The sequence below is a fragment of the Aureobasidium melanogenum genome (assembly GCF_000721775.1).
Source record: "Aureobasidium melanogenum CBS 110374 unplaced genomic scaffold scaffold_9, whole genome shotgun sequence".
Taxonomy (NCBI): domain Eukaryota; kingdom Fungi; phylum Ascomycota; class Dothideomycetes; order Dothideales; family Saccotheciaceae; genus Aureobasidium; species Aureobasidium melanogenum.
This window is the reverse complement of record NW_024470061.1, coordinates 287,327-304,226: the sequence shown is the minus strand read 5'-3', so window position 1 is coordinate 304,226 and position 16,900 is coordinate 287,327. Positions and strand designations below refer to the sequence as shown.

The 16,900-nt window shown below is 49.9% G+C and overlaps 10 protein-coding genes across 10 annotated transcripts; 5 read left to right on the top strand and 5 right to left on the bottom strand.

The window, feature by feature from the left end:
- Positions 1 to 266: 266 nt before the first annotated feature.
- Positions 267 to 860, top strand: M437DRAFT_47817 (uncharacterized protein; the record flags this gene model as incomplete). Its single annotated transcript, XM_041021533.1, has 1 exon — positions 267 to 860. The coding sequence occupies one exon, from the start codon at positions 267 to 269 to the stop codon at positions 858 to 860; it is 594 nt and encodes a 197-aa protein (XP_040880151.1).
- A 112-nt stretch (positions 861 to 972) lies between these two features.
- Positions 973 to 2,209, bottom strand: M437DRAFT_65730 (uncharacterized protein; the record flags this gene model as incomplete). Its single annotated transcript, XM_041024631.1, has 2 exons — positions 973 to 1,040; positions 1,138 to 2,209. The coding sequence occupies 2 exons, from the start codon at positions 2,207 to 2,209 to the stop codon at positions 973 to 975; spliced, it is 1,140 nt and encodes a 379-aa protein (XP_040880150.1).
- Positions 2,210 to 2,819: 610 nt separating this feature from the next.
- Positions 2,820 to 3,958, top strand: M437DRAFT_47352 (metacaspase; the record flags this gene model as incomplete). Its single annotated transcript, XM_041021440.1, has 4 exons — positions 2,820 to 3,636; positions 3,693 to 3,754; positions 3,803 to 3,850; positions 3,902 to 3,958. 4 exons carry the CDS (start codon positions 2,820 to 2,822, stop codon positions 3,956 to 3,958), a joined length of 984 nt encoding a protein of 327 aa, XP_040880149.1.
- A 1,265-nt stretch (positions 3,959 to 5,223) lies between these two features.
- M437DRAFT_65728 (uncharacterized protein) lies at positions 5,224 to 5,895 on the top strand (the record flags this gene model as incomplete). Its single annotated transcript, XM_041024630.1, has 1 exon — positions 5,224 to 5,895. The coding sequence occupies one exon, from the start codon at positions 5,224 to 5,226 to the stop codon at positions 5,893 to 5,895; it is 672 nt and encodes a 223-aa protein (XP_040880148.1).
- Positions 5,896 to 6,182: 287 nt separating this feature from the next.
- On the bottom strand, positions 6,183 to 6,677 carry M437DRAFT_65727 (uncharacterized protein; the record flags this gene model as incomplete). Its single annotated transcript, XM_041024629.1, has 1 exon — positions 6,183 to 6,677. The coding sequence occupies one exon, from the start codon at positions 6,675 to 6,677 to the stop codon at positions 6,183 to 6,185; it is 495 nt and encodes a 164-aa protein (XP_040880147.1).
- A 235-nt stretch (positions 6,678 to 6,912) lies between these two features.
- M437DRAFT_75018 (uncharacterized protein) lies at positions 6,913 to 8,211 on the bottom strand (the record flags this gene model as incomplete). The annotated part of the gene is made up of 2 exons (XM_041026339.1): positions 6,913 to 7,697; positions 7,752 to 8,211. 2 exons carry the CDS (start codon positions 8,209 to 8,211, stop codon positions 6,913 to 6,915), a joined length of 1,245 nt encoding a protein of 414 aa, XP_040880146.1.
- Positions 8,212 to 9,134: 923 nt separating this feature from the next.
- M437DRAFT_65725 (uncharacterized protein) lies at positions 9,135 to 9,831 on the top strand (the record flags this gene model as incomplete). The annotated part of the gene is made up of 3 exons (XM_041024628.1): positions 9,135 to 9,243; positions 9,297 to 9,610; positions 9,706 to 9,831. 3 exons carry the CDS (start codon positions 9,135 to 9,137, stop codon positions 9,829 to 9,831), a joined length of 549 nt encoding a protein of 182 aa, XP_040880145.1.
- Positions 9,832 to 10,159: 328 nt separating this feature from the next.
- On the bottom strand, positions 10,160 to 13,685 carry M437DRAFT_47511 (uncharacterized protein; the record flags this gene model as incomplete). The annotated part of the gene is made up of 5 exons (XM_041021463.1): positions 10,160 to 10,723; positions 10,776 to 11,382; positions 11,430 to 11,973; positions 12,020 to 12,914; positions 13,089 to 13,685. The coding sequence occupies 5 exons, from the start codon at positions 13,683 to 13,685 to the stop codon at positions 10,160 to 10,162; spliced, it is 3,207 nt and encodes a 1,068-aa protein (XP_040880144.1).
- An 897-nt stretch (positions 13,686 to 14,582) lies between these two features.
- Positions 14,583 to 16,072, top strand: M437DRAFT_47585 (uncharacterized protein; the record flags this gene model as incomplete). Its single annotated transcript, XM_041021481.1, has 3 exons — positions 14,583 to 14,780; positions 14,839 to 15,778; positions 15,834 to 16,072. The coding sequence occupies 3 exons, from the start codon at positions 14,583 to 14,585 to the stop codon at positions 16,070 to 16,072; spliced, it is 1,377 nt and encodes a 458-aa protein (XP_040880143.1).
- Positions 16,073 to 16,233: 161 nt separating this feature from the next.
- Positions 16,234 to 16,842, bottom strand: M437DRAFT_84157 (uncharacterized protein; the record flags this gene model as incomplete). Its single annotated transcript, XM_041028058.1, has 1 exon — positions 16,234 to 16,842. The coding sequence occupies one exon, from the start codon at positions 16,840 to 16,842 to the stop codon at positions 16,234 to 16,236; it is 609 nt and encodes a 202-aa protein (XP_040880142.1).
- Between the last annotated feature and the right edge of the window lie 58 nt (positions 16,843 to 16,900).

Below are 16,900 nucleotides of genomic sequence, written 5' to 3'. Positions count from 1 at the left end.
GGCGTGGATGATCACAAAGCAATTGGGCGGCAATAAATTTTGTTCGAGCTGCAGAAAGTCGGTATCCTTATCGGGGCTTTATCGCGCTCGTCTTGGCGGAGAATTGGCAGCAGCAGCTCGGTAGCAGTTGCCCGGCTCGAAGCCGAAGAAGGGGTCCATCTCACCATGACGTTGACGGTTGGTCGAGCATGTGAAAGTCGAGGTCAACAACTTCCTGACCCGCCGACTGCCATCATGTCTTTTGTGCTTCCCATCAATCCCTCAATATGGATGACCCTGTGGCCGAGATCCCCTACGTGATTGCTCTCTTGACCGAGACTCCTCCATCCTTACAGCTTGCCGCCGTCAACAAGTACTTCACGCCCAATGCGAGCTTCACCCACCCCTTCTGCCGTACCGGCTCTTCCGCATATTCCCGCTATCTGGTCGAGCGCATATACCGATGGTACAAGATCATGTCGCCGCGTATAACTGCGAAGGTCCACAGCGTCTCCTACGATGAGAAGAACCTCGTCCTGTACGTCGGCCTCACTCAAGTCTTCGCTATCTGGGCCGTCCCAACCCACCGAGCTGAAGTTTCGCTGGTCACCGTCCTACACCTGTCCCCTCAGAGAGACCCAGAAAACGAAGGGAAAATGAAGTACTACATCTCCAGCCAAAACGACCTGTACCAGACCGATCAATTCATCAAGTTTGTTCTGCCCTGGATCTCCATCATTGTGCCCATCTGGCAGATTTTGGCTACACTCTTCTGTGTCATTGGCAGCTATCTGTTCACTCCTGTCACTTGGTGGGAGGAGCACTTCCAAGATCAATTTACGAGATCAGAGAGACCTCCCAAGTGGGCCGATGCACGATGATATCCTTGCCATACATTTGTCTTTAATTCCTTCGACTTCACTGTCAAGCTAATACACTTTGTTCTCACGTCACATTAGATAGGGCATAATTCAAATTTTGTCTAAGCATTTTTCATTTGTAAAGTTCAACTAACTCCTTGACACTTCCCAATATGAAAACTCCAGCAAGATTTTCCTGAGCTAAAAGTAAACAGGAGCAGCAAAAGAGGGAATGACGTCGTAAAACTCACCTCAAGCAATTACCTGGGAACAAACGAATTTCTAATCAGAGACCTACCTTCCAAGGACTCAACCAAAACCTTTTTGAGAATCCTGGCGTGAGTGCCTAGCGAACCATTGTCAGTCGACGTGTCTGAAGCACCGCCAGTTGAAGCAGAAAATGGTGAGTACTCTGTCGAACCGACAACACAGCCCATGGATCTGATGCTGGGACCACGAATGATATCGGGTCGATTAACAATCACTGATCTGAGTTGCAAAGTCAGTTTGGGACGTTCACCACGTGAGTTGAATGGAGTAGCAGATCTTACAGGACCCCAGACCCTGACAGGTTTGACTTTCTGAAAGGAGACTGGAGTAGCATCTCTGATGGCAAAAGTCTCGGCATAAGGAGTGGTCGCAAAGGCAGACAAGTCAGTATTCCCATCAAGGTACGAGTAGGTACTCATGCGATTGATTCTGGTCTGGTCAAAGTCGGGCTCTGAAGCAGTCATCGAGATTGCCGGAGACAGTGGGCTTATGGGTGCGCTATCAAAGCAGGCACTGAAAGCTGGAGGCGAAATGGGTGAGACAGAATCAGAGGGCTCTGGAACCGGAATGGGCTGACTGGGAAAGACTAAGGCACTAGGGGCCAGAGGTTTTCTGCGTATCGAACTGCAAATAGGCTGAGATGGAATGTATCCAGGAGCGCCAGGGGATGGAGACGTCAGAGAAGGTATGTGAGGAAGAACTTTGTTGCTTATTTCAGTCTGATAATGTTTGGCTATAGGTCTTTTGAATGGCGTGCTCTGCATCTGTGGACTTGAGTTTCTGCGTCTTGGAGGAGACGGTGCGCGACGGGGTGTAGCTGGACTGAATGAAGGACGAGGTTCCTGGATCACTTGAATGCTCAACTGACCACGAATCTGAAGGCATCTAACACATCTGCACGAACGACCATGATCATCAGTATCGACATCAAGGCGTAGAAAATTACGAAGTCTGGTCAGTCTGCTCTTTTTGAGTGGACGTGTCTGTTGTTGCGATGTTGAAGGAGCGTTGTGCGGTCCAGCCGGGATAGTATTGTCTTCGGTCCAATAGACTATGCCTGTGTTGAGGGCGCGAGTGTTGGCTGCAACGGTGGCGTACATGGTGATGACAAAATCAACTGGACCACGGAATTTGAGGAAGTTGTGTTTCTGAGAAGCGCAAAAGGTCAAGTAACATTGTGCCTTATAGCCTGTCACAGACAACCACAACTCCTGGTCTATTGTCTCGTTCGATTGTGCGAGACGCTTTGTCTTGCATTGCTGCCACAAGACAATTAACAAAGCGTCGTATCTTTTCAAGAGCATAGGACAATGGGAACAGGAGACAAGAGACAAAGAGCAAGTTGACGCGAAGCTATCAACAATGAAGGCTCTCGTGTCTTTGGATATCCGCTGTGTGTGCTTCCGTTGGACACGAGGTTCAGGCAGGCACGATCGTGCACCGCTAAGCTTACTAATCGTTCAATGTGTCTGATGCAATTGCGAGAATGGAAAGAACTGTGGAACTGTACGTCACGGATCTGTTGCCGCCAGCTGGAGGTTCCATATGTTCCCTTTATGTTGGCAAGAACGATAGTCGAAACGAAAAGCTGACGATGCTGCCAGATTCGTCCGAGCAGCCACCGACTTCTTGACAACAATCTGACACACATCTACCTATGAATCTCGACACACATTCTACCTACTATCATACCAAAGAAAAATCATCAGAATGTCAGCAAACCAACTCCCATCCGCATCTCAATCAACTCTGTCAAACTGTACACCTCGTCGAAAGTCTCTGTTGATCGGCATCAACTACACTGGGAGTGACAACGAGTTGAATGGATGCCACCAAGATGTCGACAATGTTGCAGAATTTCTCAAGTATCGAGGTTACCAAGACACCCCACAGGACCAAGTTGTGCTGCGCGACGATTTGGACGAAGAATACGCACCGACAGGCCACAACATTCTGGCGGCCATGGACTGGCTCGTCAGTGAAGAACATACAACATGCTTCTTCCACTATTCCGGTCACGGCGGCCAGATCGACGACCCTAGTGGAAAGCGCCCCTCAGGTCTGCTCGACACCATCGTCCCCGTTAATTACAAGGACAATGGCATGATTGATTCGGATATACTCCATAAGCATCTTGTGTCCAAGTTGCCTCCAACCAGTACTCTGTTCCTCATCTTGGATTGCTGCCACTCTGGCTCTAGTCTGGAATTACCATTCGTCTACCGAAGTGACGACGACGGCAACGTCCACAAACTTGACGGCTATCAGGCCGGACTTGCCCTCCTCCAAGAAGCCAAGGATCTGGTCATCGGCGGCTCCAGTCTCGACAGAGAAGCCCAAGCTCGAGATCTCTATGCCGGAGCGACATCTTTCTGGCGCAGCCTGAGGCATCATCGGCCTTGGACCGGCCTGGGACCGGACGACTTCACACAAGAGTGGGGAAACGAGAAGAAGACCATCACCATGTTCTCCGGTTGCAGGGATGAGGAGACCAGTGCCGACGCTCAGATAAATGGTGTCAGTGAAGGTGGGTCGAACATGCCTATCCATGCGTGTAACAGGCTTCATGTTGACTTCAGCTAGGTGCCATGAGCTGGGCATTCCTCGAATCTACCAAGACCAATCCGGATCCGACCTACAAGGAGGTACGCGGCGACTACTGCCATTGCTTTACCTCGACTGACATCGATCAGGCTCTGCACATAACCCGTGCCTTGCTTAAAGCGTCCGAGTACACTCAGGTAAGATATTCATCCTTTTATACACTGAACTATGTACTAATTGTCCACAAGGTTCCTCAGCTCTGCCTTGGACGTGAATTGGACCTGAACCAGCCATTAATTCTCTGATTGATCAGGCTCGCGCCAGTCCATGAAAGCAACGTCGAGTCATAACGAACAATGGGCTACTACCTCCCTGCAGCTCCTCAGCATCGTGTAAGAAGATCATCTTCTCGTCCAAGTACATTCCATACGTTCACGTACTAAGCTGTGTAGTCTAATCCTGGGTCTGTTGTTCACCCTGCAGGTTCTTTGCTCGTGGATTCAAGAAGTGCTCAGAGCTCTGGAACCTGACAAGGTACACTTCCTCGCATGTTCACATGGTGACGGCTGGATCGTCGAGGTGTGACGGACTTAGGGTGTGTCCATACTGTTGATACTTGGGAGATGTGCCATGGTTATCCATTATTCATTCTTACTTACTTGACGTACCTTACCTACGCCGGATCGGAGTGAAATTTGCCAGACATTCTTGATTTTACTTCTCCTTGTTTCTGTGCCAACACTAAAATTAGAAAGTTACGTGCTGTGTCAGATCAGGCACAAATCAAACGAACCGTAACCTGTCACAAAAATCGCGAACCAGCAAAACAAACCCCCGCTACTAAGGCTCAGTGTTATAGAGCCTATCAGCGGGGAGAAAGCCACCAGATACACTGGTTTCATTTCAGAAGTGGGAGCCTCTGTGGCTCTGAAAGTTTTAGTCCGACTACAAGAATCGAACCAGTGACCTTCCAGCGGGGGTCACCAACACCTTGTGCTGGCGGAAGACCGCTGGGCCAATCCACCGCTTGTCGGTAAAGCGACGGTGGCAGGTGTAAGGGTGGCGGTGGTGGTGATATATAAGGTGAGTGAGTGAGTGAACAGCCTGCTTTCAAGCAGTGAGTGCACTACTAAAATTTTGATATACATCACTCAATGACTCAAGCAGACAGCACTACAGTGCAATGGTAAGTGACATAAGGTAGATAGACACCATGCACATCAAAATTGCTTACTGACCAACAACATCAGCTCTCAGAAGGACTAATTTAAATGGAATCACCCAAGATTGGCGCACTGGAAGCTCATCCATGCCCATTTCTTTGTATGTTTTGTTCGAGATAGTTGCATTGTTTCCATTGTAGAAACAAAGATCTTTTCTGCAATAAATTCTTTGTCTCTTTGTTTGACAAAAGCACTGGATGAAGTGATAATTACTGCTAAGTTCGCCCAACTCACTCACAGACTTATCGAAGGCTCTAACATTCAGTAGACAAAAGCATAGAATACGACCTACAGAACGATTCTTCATTGAACCTCTCAATCTCTTTCTACACCATAAAACCGACAACATGAATGCTGATAGACTTTCCGTCTTCATTGAGGCTACTCGCTTCCCTCCAGCTATCAACCAGCATCGCTACTCTGTCTTCAGAGATGAGACTGACTCCTCGATCGCAACTGCTTCATCCTCTTCTGCACCACCGACCAACTACCTGCCCTTCATTGCCCCCACAGCACCATTTGACCCTTACAAAGAGAAGTATGGAGATCACCCTGCTGGACAATATGGAGCTCAGAAGTTCAAAAACAGACAAACGTTGAGTTCCGCACCTTTTGGTTTCGAGAGGCCAGTCACACCTAACTTTGCTGATGAGAGTTCATCCGCTTCATCTAATGTTCTTGCTGCTGGTGCTGCTCGACAGATTTCTTGCTCACCTCCCAGAACACCTCTCTTTAGGCCTTTCAAGATCCCACGTAAGCCGCTGCCTCCTGGTGCAAAGCCGTTTCCACCTGTTTCTTGGACGCCTCCTGGGTCGCCTCTTCGCCATAACTCGCTTCGAGATAATGCTAGCACTAAGATTATAAGCCTTGTTCCGCAACACGGCCGTGCAGTGTTGAGCATCCCTCCGATTTGCTCTCCTTCCAGCAAGCAGAGGGTTGACAAAAAGTCATGGCCAAATCTCCATAAGCCTCTACCCCCTTCTCCTTCTCCTGCTAGGGCTTCTAAACATGGTAGGTAACCTGCTTCAGGCAGGAGTTCTGGAGTTTGATGATGAAGTTTTTGCTGGCGATATGATATGTCTGGCGTTTGCTTGTTTGTTCTTCTGTACTTTGGATATGTTGGCGTTATGCAAATAGAACTATTCTTCTGTCTCATATTACTCTTGTGTTTCTCTTGATTTTGATAATGCTACAAACTATCGCTTCGATACTCTTGTTATTGCTATCTTGCTGTTGTGAGTTTCCACCCTCGTCTATGACATATCGATATCAGATTGCATCCTTCACTTTGTTTCTAACTCTCTTCCTACGGCGACTTGTGGTGATCTTTCAGACCCTGAAGATGCACATGACTTTCCAGGAGTGGTTGTTTACCGGGGGCCGATCTTTCAAGGAATGGATCGTGCTTTTTATCAGACTTGGGAGCCGTACGTTGTTGACTGTGGTGGGTGGTGGTGATGGTCTTCAAAGTATCGTAGGGATCGTCTTCGATATCGTCTTGAGGATTGATCATTGCTTGTTGGCCCAATTTCTTTCGAGCTAGCCAGGTACCGGATATGACGAACCCGTGTTTATCGTATTCGTCGTCGTTATTCTGTGGCTGTTTCCGTTGTTGGACATCGTCCGGGGGTGTTTTTTCCGCTTGTTCTGCTTCGTTCAGAGGCTCGAACGTGCCAGGTTGCTGGCCTTTCTGAAACTTGAGGTCCGGAGCACCCTGTAGGCGTGCAATTTCGTTGGCATCATCGGTGGTGAGTTCTGCCTGCTGCTTCCAAGACTTGGTACGATAGTTGATGTCGGGCATAGTTGTATCGCGCAGAGCGTTGATCTTGTACAGGGATATGAAGATAGGTGAATCTCGATGCAAGGACTTGATGAAAGGCTTGAAAAAGTGGTTCGAAGGTCAATGGTTACGATGGATTTGTTCCATACAAATGGTTGCGTGCAAAACATTCGTCATGCCCAGAAATGGCAGGAACGAAGGACGTATCTGCCCATCCCACGAATTACAGACAAATCACCATGTGAATATGCATCTTCTATAGCCTGATCCGCCTCCTTCTCCTAAGTTGCAAAGATAAAACGGCGCAGAGCAAAACAATAGCGACAAGAAACATCCCCGCCACCAACGTGATAACATATATCTTGTCCGAAGCGTAGTCAGTCTCCAAGCCAGTGGCAAGGTACGTTCGAGTAGGTTGAGTATTTCTGGTTATCCGTATCTTACTCGACGTCGAACTTGCCTGGCTTTGAGATCCAGCTTTTTGGAGCGTGCTGCCGATAAAGACAACAAGTACAGCAGCGTAACCTGCCGTTGATGCAAACACGTCATGTCGTCTTGCAGTGGTCAGCGAGAGGATGGAGAACGCAAAGCCTAGCGTTAGAACGCTGAGTAAGATCAAGCGGCCTTTATTCGACTGCCAGAAGTAGAGACCGACTATGGCACCGACAAGCCAGACCACCACAAGACAGACACTGATCCAAGTGATGACTTTGTTTAATCGATTCCACTTGGAAACACTGGTCATGCCGGTCTTTCTATCCTTTATCATACTTCGTAGTTGATGTTTGCTTTCGACCAGACGGGTCAAAGGATCTCTTTCCACCTGCGGCGCAAGAGTGCACAGGTCCTTTCGATTTTCCTCGCAAAGATGCACCGACATGGCGCCTTGTATGATAGCATGTGATTCGGCCTTGTCTTGCCAGTGATCGTGGTCATAGTCATCTTCGTCTGGCTGAACGAAGATTCGGCCGTTCGTCTCAATGTCATCGTGCTCGGGCCTTTCGAGAGCGAGTATCTCAGTCATCAATTTTAACGCTTCATCTATAGATGTAGATCAGCAAGTGAAAGCCTCAAAGTCTCGTCCCGTTCGCTTACGATACTCTTTCACCTTGACTCTAATCTTTTTGATCAGCCGCATCCGTGCTATCATCAACTCTTGTTTTCTGGCTTCTTCTTCCGAAACATTCTCGCTGGTATCCTCTTCCGCATACTCTGCTTCGGCCTTGAGTATAGTCCAGTCTCCTAAATGGTTGATCATCGTCTCTGGAATCAGGTCCATGTCCAGCCTTTCCACCTCGCTTTCTAATGCTGCTAATTCGCTTTCCAGATAAAGCAGATTCCGCATAGCGAGACGATCAAATCGTCGAAAGATAGTTGTAGATCGCAAAGGGTCAGAGGAGATGAAATCTGAGAACAATCTATAGCCATCCGCTTTCTTAGCCGCGACCATTCGATGACCAACAGGAGTTTGTGTCCCAGAGGCAATTCCCGGCGTCGGTGGAGAGCTTATGGCAGAATTGGGAGACATCGGCCGGAGTTCCGTTATGGATGACATGTTGTTCTGAATCGGTGATAGCAGTGGGTATATGTGTGTGCCTCAATGCAGAGAAGGATGAATCTGATGGGACGTCAAGCGTGAAAGACGGACGCCCTCGAGCAAGAAAGACAGAGATCAGGCGTGAAACTGAGGCATTCTCATGTGCCTCAGCCTGCATGATATAGGCGAATAATCTGGGTATATTGTAAACGCATGAAGTCTATCATCTTCGTGCATACAGACGGCTGTGTTAGTGCTCCTTCGGTATGCAGTTATAGAACTCGAGGCGCGACTGCAGCATCACACTGAGGCTGTCTGCAGGACACTGGTAAGCCGTATCACACATGTGGCCGTGAGAAGAAATGTCGCAGGACCGACGAGATGCCTCGAGGATACCGCTGCTCAAGCAAGTGATGAAGCACCAAACGTATACTTGACGTGCGTGTGAATGCGATGAAACTCAGTGCAAGGATCTTGACAAGTCATGACAGTGTGAGTCGTGTAGATGCCAAAGGCAAGTACGAAGCATCCCAAACTGGGAAACGGTCGGTAGCTGCGTTCTCGATATTGATCCGCACGAGATCTATCGACCCTTCCTCATCAACGAAAATATTGCTTTGCATGTTGGCGCAGCATGTACTTTCTATTTCGGGCTGCGTGGTGCAACAAAACATAGCCGCCGTGATCAAAGCCCCGTTAGACAAGGCTGTGCCTCCCTGTTTATTAATTGGTCGGCTGCATGCATGCAGGCGCAGCAGGCTTTGTCATCCCGGCTGGAATTGCAACCACGCGAGGGAGGCGCATACTTGGAAGTGTTTCGGTTTTCCGGTTGCAGAGTTCATAAATGCTTGCAGCAGCACGGTCAATATTCGTACCTACTTCTATATGTAAGATCGAAAAAAAGAATCCTTCGACTTCTACACTACAACCACGAAAACATCATGATCCTAGACAGAGTCGACTTCTCACACATCGCAAGTACTTTCAAGCTGCGTGGCTACACATATACAGGATGCGCTCCTGTCAGCCTATCAATGCCTAACAGTCAAGGTTAGTGAAACTGTCGCGCCTACAGACGATCAATATACTTAACACTCCCCCAGGACACGATGCAGCATCTCGAGAAAGAGACATGTTCGAGCTCGCGAAACAACGACGTCGAGCGGACGCAGAACAAGCAAGACTGAAGTTGGCCAAGAAGGAAGCACGCTCGCGAATTCGACAAGTTGAGGAACAACGACAAAACCAAGACATCGACATTCGAACTCCAAAGAGATCTGCAGAAATCGCCGAGAGGGACTCTGCTGTATTCTTCTCTGATGACTTGAAAACGGTTTCCAGCAGCAACGCAGAAACAATCGCCAAGATCGTGTCCAAGTGGAGAGCAAGAACTCGTTGGTCGAAAGCGCTTCAAAAAGTCAGGAGTATGAGTTCAGGAAGCTCCAACATCTCCCCTTCGGGACAACATAATCGAATGCAACCGGATTTGTTGTGCCCAAACACTCCAACAAGGACTCGCGCGTCATCGACCAGTTCGTTGATGAGCCCGCGGAATTCGGAAAGCGCTCTTCTGAAGCATCATTCGAACGATCTATTGTCACCGTTGACTCCGAGAAGAGGACGCGCTGTGTCGACTGATGCTGTCAGGCTGATAGTGACATGATTAAAGATATGTCCTGTTACTGTAGATAGATTGATGTGACGAATCTCATGACAGACCAAGTCATGCTCTTCGAGCCACATACTAACATATATCGTTTCATTTGAACGTCTTATCGCGTGACAATGTCCTGCTAAGGACGCTGAGTTTCGAAGACAGTGATACCGCTTAGGCTCATATAACGACGTTACGAAAAGACGCCCGTCATTGCAATCGTGACACCCTGATATCGAGGGCAGATAGAAAAAAGCTAACTTACAACAACAGTGCAGAGCGTCGCATACTCTCGTCCATGCCCACTCTTCCTCACCGACCAAATTCCAAGCTAGGGATGATGACAGGACCGTACTTAACAGGTGCCGCGTACGCGCCCTCGTTCTGCACCATGAAATCAGCAGCAAGACTGAGGCGACTTGAGCCTTCGCTGCCAGGCACGACGGAACCATGGGATCCACGCACGACTTCAGGGTCGTAAGCGACCATGGCAACGTAGTTTCTGCGTCCCATGAGACGTTTCATGTCACGAGGAGCACCATTGACATCTGCCACGAAAATTTCCATCATGTCTTCTTTTGTGTCCGTCGGTTGTACGGGCTGATGTGGTCCTGCACTGCGCTGCGCGTTCTGAGGTATGTATATGGGTTGTTTGGGGTTGCTGTTGAGTAGGCGGAGAACGTACGACGGGGGAGGCGCATTGACGATTGACGATGCTATTAGTTGATACATCGTCTTATGATCTCCAGGATGTGAAGGGTCATGGACAAGACCGGCACCGCATGCATTAACACTACCCGATAAAAAGGTCATGCGTAGCGACTTCTGGTGTGCAATGCCTTGCAGAGTACGAATCAGGTATGTGCGTTCAAGGTCCTGTTGTATATTGTTAGCGTTGTAACAAAGAGATCAGAACGAGATCGGCTACCTTTGATTCATGCGTCCACATGTCTCGCAGCTCATCGAGCATGTCGATTTCTCCAAAAGGACTGAGCACGCTACTCATCAGACCCGACTTTCCAACAGCCTTTTTGATTGAGCTGAAGCCATCACCGACGACGCCCTTAGCGCCGACCACGCCAGCAACAGAACTCGTCACTCGACCTAGCATATTAAACGTGCCAGTGACAGCTTTTTTGCCCGTCGCCATGGTATGCGCTATCTGCTCTGCGGTCTCAAGTCTAGGATAGAGTAGAGGTACTGGAATCATCCAGATACAGTGTTGCACACTAGGCGGCAAAGTAGCGACTTTGGGGAACAGACCTTGATAGGTAACGCCAGCCATGACATGTTGTGTATTTCTTTCGGAGCGAGTGTCTGGACCAACGACAACTACTGCTGGACCGAGATACTTGACAAAATGCCAGCCATTGCCCGTGATGCTAAACAGATCCAAATCACCTGAAACGTTGCGAAGGATCTCATGCGTGGTGTGATGTTGAAAGAGAAGGTACATGTCGATACCGATGCGGCCAATGTTTTTGAACATGTTGGACTGTTGCATGTAGTCGGGGTAAGAGCCATAGCCATCGAAACTAGTCATTGTCAGTCATTGTTTGCTGAAAGAGACCAAGCCACGTACATGTCATTATCGTCAAGCGTCAAAATGTGAGGTATCTGTGCGAAAGCTTCTCGCACATGAGGCTGGTCAAAATGGCTTGAATAATAATGGAAGTAAGCATGCGACACATCGTCCTCAAGCTTCGCAGTCCAAGGTTCATTCTTGCGGTTCTCTTTGCCGCTCATGGCAGTCCATTGTCTGAGAGCGGGTACTTCTTTCCAAAGACGATCGCCGAAGATCTGACCACCAAGGCCGAGCTGGGCATGAAAACCACCACACTCGACATGCTTCTGCAAAACGTCTTTCCACATAAGGCCAATGCCTCCGAGCTTAGCTCTTTCGTTGGCACTTACGTTCAGTGCAAAGTCATTACCAGAATGAGAAATGAAACGCCAGCTCGTCTCATAGCGTCCAGCGACAAGAAATTCGTATCTGGTACAACCAAGGTGCGATGTGATTGCGTAAGTCCACTTAGTGTCTTGCTCTTCCATGATCAGATCGATATCATAGCGATAGAACGTCCAACGTTGGTGTTGGTAGATTGGGTTAGCCTTCAGTTGACGAGCTGTTTCCAGTCAGTAACAATCTATACAGATGTCAATACAACTCACGATTAGGAGACAAGTCGGTGCTTTGGTGAATATGGATGGTTGGGGGTTGAGGTACATCTGTGATCAAGAGAATGGAGCCAAGCCAGAGACCTCTTTCGAGATCTATGTTGGTGTAGCGCAAGTACGGGCCGAAGTAGACGCCATTCGTAGGTGCGACCTTGTACATGTCCACACCCGCGGATGGAGGCGGTCCAGTAAAGCCAGCCATTGTAGGGCTTGCGAGATTGTTCATGCTCAACATACTATCGCGGTGATAACCAGCGTTCTGTGGAGCGAAACCTGGAGATGCCAAAGGCTGCGAGAACCCTCCCAGAGCCGGAGAGGCCACTGAGTTGGCATACGTACCAGTCGGCGAAAGCGGTTCCTGGAGACTCAATGGAGTTGGACCTTTAGGGAACTCCCACTGTGTCGATTGGGTTGGTAGATGGATGTAGTAATATTGACCCGAGTTCGGGTCTAAGTGAGCGATCCATCCTTCAGGAAGAGGTGGAGGAGATGCTGGTGTTATGCTTGGTCCTGGGCTTGGTGATATGACCTGAATAGGTGCCAGAGTTGCAGGCTGAGTGGACGCGACAGGCTGCTGGACGGTCTGTTGCACAATAGGCTGACCTGCATCGTTGGCAAAAGCAGGGTGTCTACGAAGGTTTGGGTCTTGCGAAGAAGTAGAGCTAGGCACGGAAGCATTACTCAGACGTTTCTCATTCGTGAACCCTTGAGAAGTCGCACCAGAGAACAATCTCTGCTGAGATACGCTCGAGTATGCTGGTGGTGGCTCGTCTGCCACCTGCAGCCGCTGCATATCCTGCTCCAAAGGATGCGTTTGAGGTGAGAAAGATAAGCGTGAACCAGGGTGGTTGTTCTGGGGCGATTGCAAATACTGAGCAGGTTGAGTGATCTGGGCGGGAGAAGAGGATTGAGTGATAGGAACTCCGAATTGTGGAACAGGTGGCGCCACAAATTGCTGGACAGGCTGACCAGGAGAAATCTGATACCCGCGATTTTGAGTTGATTGAGTAGGACTCTGATAAGCGGCAGTAGTAGGGCTCTGGTAGTTCGTTGCTGGGAGAACTTCAGTACCCCCCTGGAAGGCGACTGGAGGCCCATGTGGGTAGCTACCGGGTTGTTCAGTTGGAGTCCAAGGCCGAGGGACTTCTATCGGTTGTTGTGATGGTGACATGGTCGAAGGACGAGCAACAGGATTGGCATACTGATTGGCACGAGAGGCCGCGGCGTTTTGAGCATAGGGATATTCAAAGCCTCCTGTTGGCTTTCCAATCACAGGTGTCTCTGGTGGTGGTGGAGATCCTCTCTGTGCGCGTGTTGTGGACGTAGATGCAGTCGAGCTTAGCCGATTCACTCCAGCGGTGGGAGGTTGAAGTGTGGCAGCTGCTGGAGGTGGATAATACTGTTGGTATGTAGACTGGGCGATTCCTTCATCACCTATAGGTACTGCAGGTGCGGTAGGTTTGGGCGGAGACTTCTGGAACAAGCCATCGTCATCGTCGTTCACCTCTTCCTTTCCTGGCACTTCTGGAGCAAGCTTGTTTCTGTCTCCTGCGATCCCTGGAGTAAGAGAGGGTGGGGGAGTGCCGGCGTAACCAGATATGGTAGGGCGGTTTGGATCGCTCGCGCCAAATTTGGCACGAGTCGAGGATTGACGGCGCATGCCTGATGAGTTTAGTTCGGGAGTCCCTAGACGTTGTGCGCCGGCAGCAGCATGCGAAGGGCGAAAGCGATCATCAGGATATGGAGGACTAGGGCGTCTGGTCTGTGATGTGCCGTCGACCTCGGCTTCTTCTGATGATGTTCTCGAGGGAGTCGACGTGGTTGAGGTGGTCGAAGTCGAATGGTTTACTTTGTGGATGCGCAAAGGGCCTACAGTCGGGGTTTCTGGTTCAGGTGTTCTGCGTGTTTGGAGATGGAAGTCGCCGGATCTCTGAGAGTCGTGGGCACCGTCCATGATTTCAGTCTTTTTCGCGTAACGAGGAGGGGGTTGGTATGGGCGGTGAGGCTGGGTCGCGTAGTGATAGTGGGGCACAGTCAATCAAAAGAGGTGGACAATCATGGTGACCAGATGAGGGAAGAGTAGACAGTTGATGGGCGTGTTCATGGCCTACCTGGATGCGCAGTCTGGTGGAGCGCGATGCTTACGGAAGGTGGACAGGCGCAATAACTTGCAAGATCAGGCTAGAGGGGAGCGTAAGCGCTGCCAACTTACTAGTGACGTGGGAATGCATTCGCGGCGGCGGCAACCATTGATCATCGACCCCGTGATTGGCTTCCAATGCGCCTAGGGTGCTACAGCGACAGCATTGCCAACCTCACTAGATGACTGGAGCCCATGTTCGCATCTGTGGCCCCGAGCTCTGCCAGTGAATGCTTCACAACGAAGAGAGCTTGCTGCGGGGCTGTTAAGTGTTTCAAAAGAAGGCAGCGGCCGCAGGATCAAACGTCTTGCTTGGCACACGCATGGCGCCAACTCTCCTATGTACCTTAGCTAACTTTCAGTTTGCTGTTCTGTCCTCACAAGACACCTTCCATCTCGGAAATACTATTCGCGACCATGGACTTTCTGAGCCGTCTGGCCGGATGGCTTGATCGCCCAGGCTTCCCCTGGAAGTCGCTCATCATCTCTTTCAGCTTGGGCGAGTATCTCCTGGAGAACTGGCTGGCATTCCGTCAGTACCGTGTGCTGCAAGGAACAAAGGTGCCGAAGCAGCTGCAAAACGAAGTCGACCAGGCCACTTTCGACAAGAGTCAGGTAAATTCTATACACTTGTTCATCTATCTTCTGTCTCCTCTAAACTTGTGTCTTCTAGGCCTACGGCCGCGCAAAAGCCAAGTATGGCTTCGTCTCTGGTGTCATCTCTCAGCTCAAGTCTCTCGCCGTCATCCGCTACGATTTCTATCCCAAATTCTGGGCTCTTACTGGTCTTGCTCTTACCCGCTATCTTCCCGCCAGTTGCCAAGGAGAAATCGCTCATTCCCTGCTCTTCGTCTTTGCCTCATCCTTCATCGAGACAATCCTGAGTCTGCCGCTCTCATACTACCACCACTTCGTCCTCGAAGAGAAGTTCGGCTTCAACAAGCAGACTATCGGTCTATGGGTCTCTGATTTGCTCAAGGGACAGGCACTCTCTTTGGCCTTTGGTGTTCCTCTTGGCTGGGCTTTCTTGAAGATCATTCAAAAGACTGGTGACAAGTTCTTCTACTACCTCTGGTTGTTCGCTCTTGGTGTCCAGCTCTTCGCCATCACCATCTACCCTATCGTCATCGTCCCTCTCTTCAACAAGCTCACCCCTCTCGAGCCCGGTCCGCTCAAAGACGCTGTCGAAGCTCTTGCCCAACGCCTCAACTTCCCTCTCTCTGAACTGCAAGTCATTGACGGCAGCAAGCGCAGCGCCCACAGCAATGCCTACTTCACTGGCCTGCCATGGAAGAAGAAGATTGTCATCTACGATACGCTGATCGAGAAGTCTGACACCAAGGAGATTGAGGCCGTGCTTGCCCACGAGTTGGGTCACTGGAAGATGGGACACACGACCAAGCTGCTTCTCATTTCTCAGGTTCACTTGTTCTACATGTTCGCTCTGTTCTCCGTCTTCATCAACAATCAGTCGCTGTACAACGCGTTTGGCTTCACTCGCGAACGACCGATCATGATTGGCTTCATCCTGTTCAACGAGGTTCTGGCACCTACGGACTCCGTCATCAAGCTTCTCATGAATATCATGACTAGAAAAATGGAGTTTGAAGCTGGTATGTTACATGAGTGTATAGTTATGTAAATTTATGCTGACGTGCTTTCTTTTAGACCACTTCTCGCTTAAGCTTGGCTACTCGGCGGAGCTGGCCAGCTCCCTGATCAAGCTCCAGATTCAGAACCTGTCGAGCATGGACGCAGACTGGATGTACTCCAGCTTCCACTACTCACACCCAATCCTTACGGAGCGCTTAAAGGCCGTTGGCTGGACCAGCGAAAAGAAAGTGTCCCAGGAAAAGGAGGAGGTGAAGGATGAAAAGACGGGCGAGGCCACTGGTCGTGAGCTGTAGTACAGCTGTGTCGTAGATATAATCGTGTCGAGGGCGTACAAGCGCCCCTTTGAAAATGACGTCCCCCCTCAGCAGTGCGTGATCAAGTAGCACGTACTTGTGCTTGGTGACAAAGGGACGAGCCTCTAGTCGGTCGTCGTAGGTGACGGAGTGTGCTTGAATCAACCCTCTGCTCTGTTCTTGGCAGCCTTTTCTCTTGCAGCGGCCTTCTTCTTGTTCTTCTTTGCTTCTTTTCTGGCTTCTTTCTCAGCCTTGGACAGACCAACACCGGCGTATGCTTCGTCATCGACATCCATGGCATCTTCGTCGATGCTGGCGTGAGCATGACTAGTGTCTCTGTCGCCAACCTCGCCCTCGAGAATTTCTTGGTTGCGTGCATAAGTCTCGGGGTCCTCTCCCTCGTCTTCAAACTTCTTCAAAGCGCCCTTCTTCAGTCCACCATCTAGAGTAGACTGGTATCCAGCATTGAGGGTGTCGAGGTTGGTATCATCACCTTCGGGCAGGTCGAAGATGTCGTCAGGCTCAGGAGCAAGGGTTTCGCCATTCAAGCCCTTTTCGATACGACGCAGATGGTGCATGATGATTCCTCCCTGAGGACCACCGTTGGTCGAGTATTTGATCTCATCGGGGGTGATGCGGGCATCCGGGTGGAGCCAAGGAGTGGATTCAGAAGCAGCAATGAATTTGCTTAGCGAAGCGAGGGCATCTTCAGGGGAGATGCGAGTTGAAGGATGTGAGCGATGCGGCGGGTAGGGAGTAGTGGATGCCATGATGTGTGTCTGCAATTGCAAGAAGATGCAAGCAGTTGCGGAGCGGAATTGAATTCGC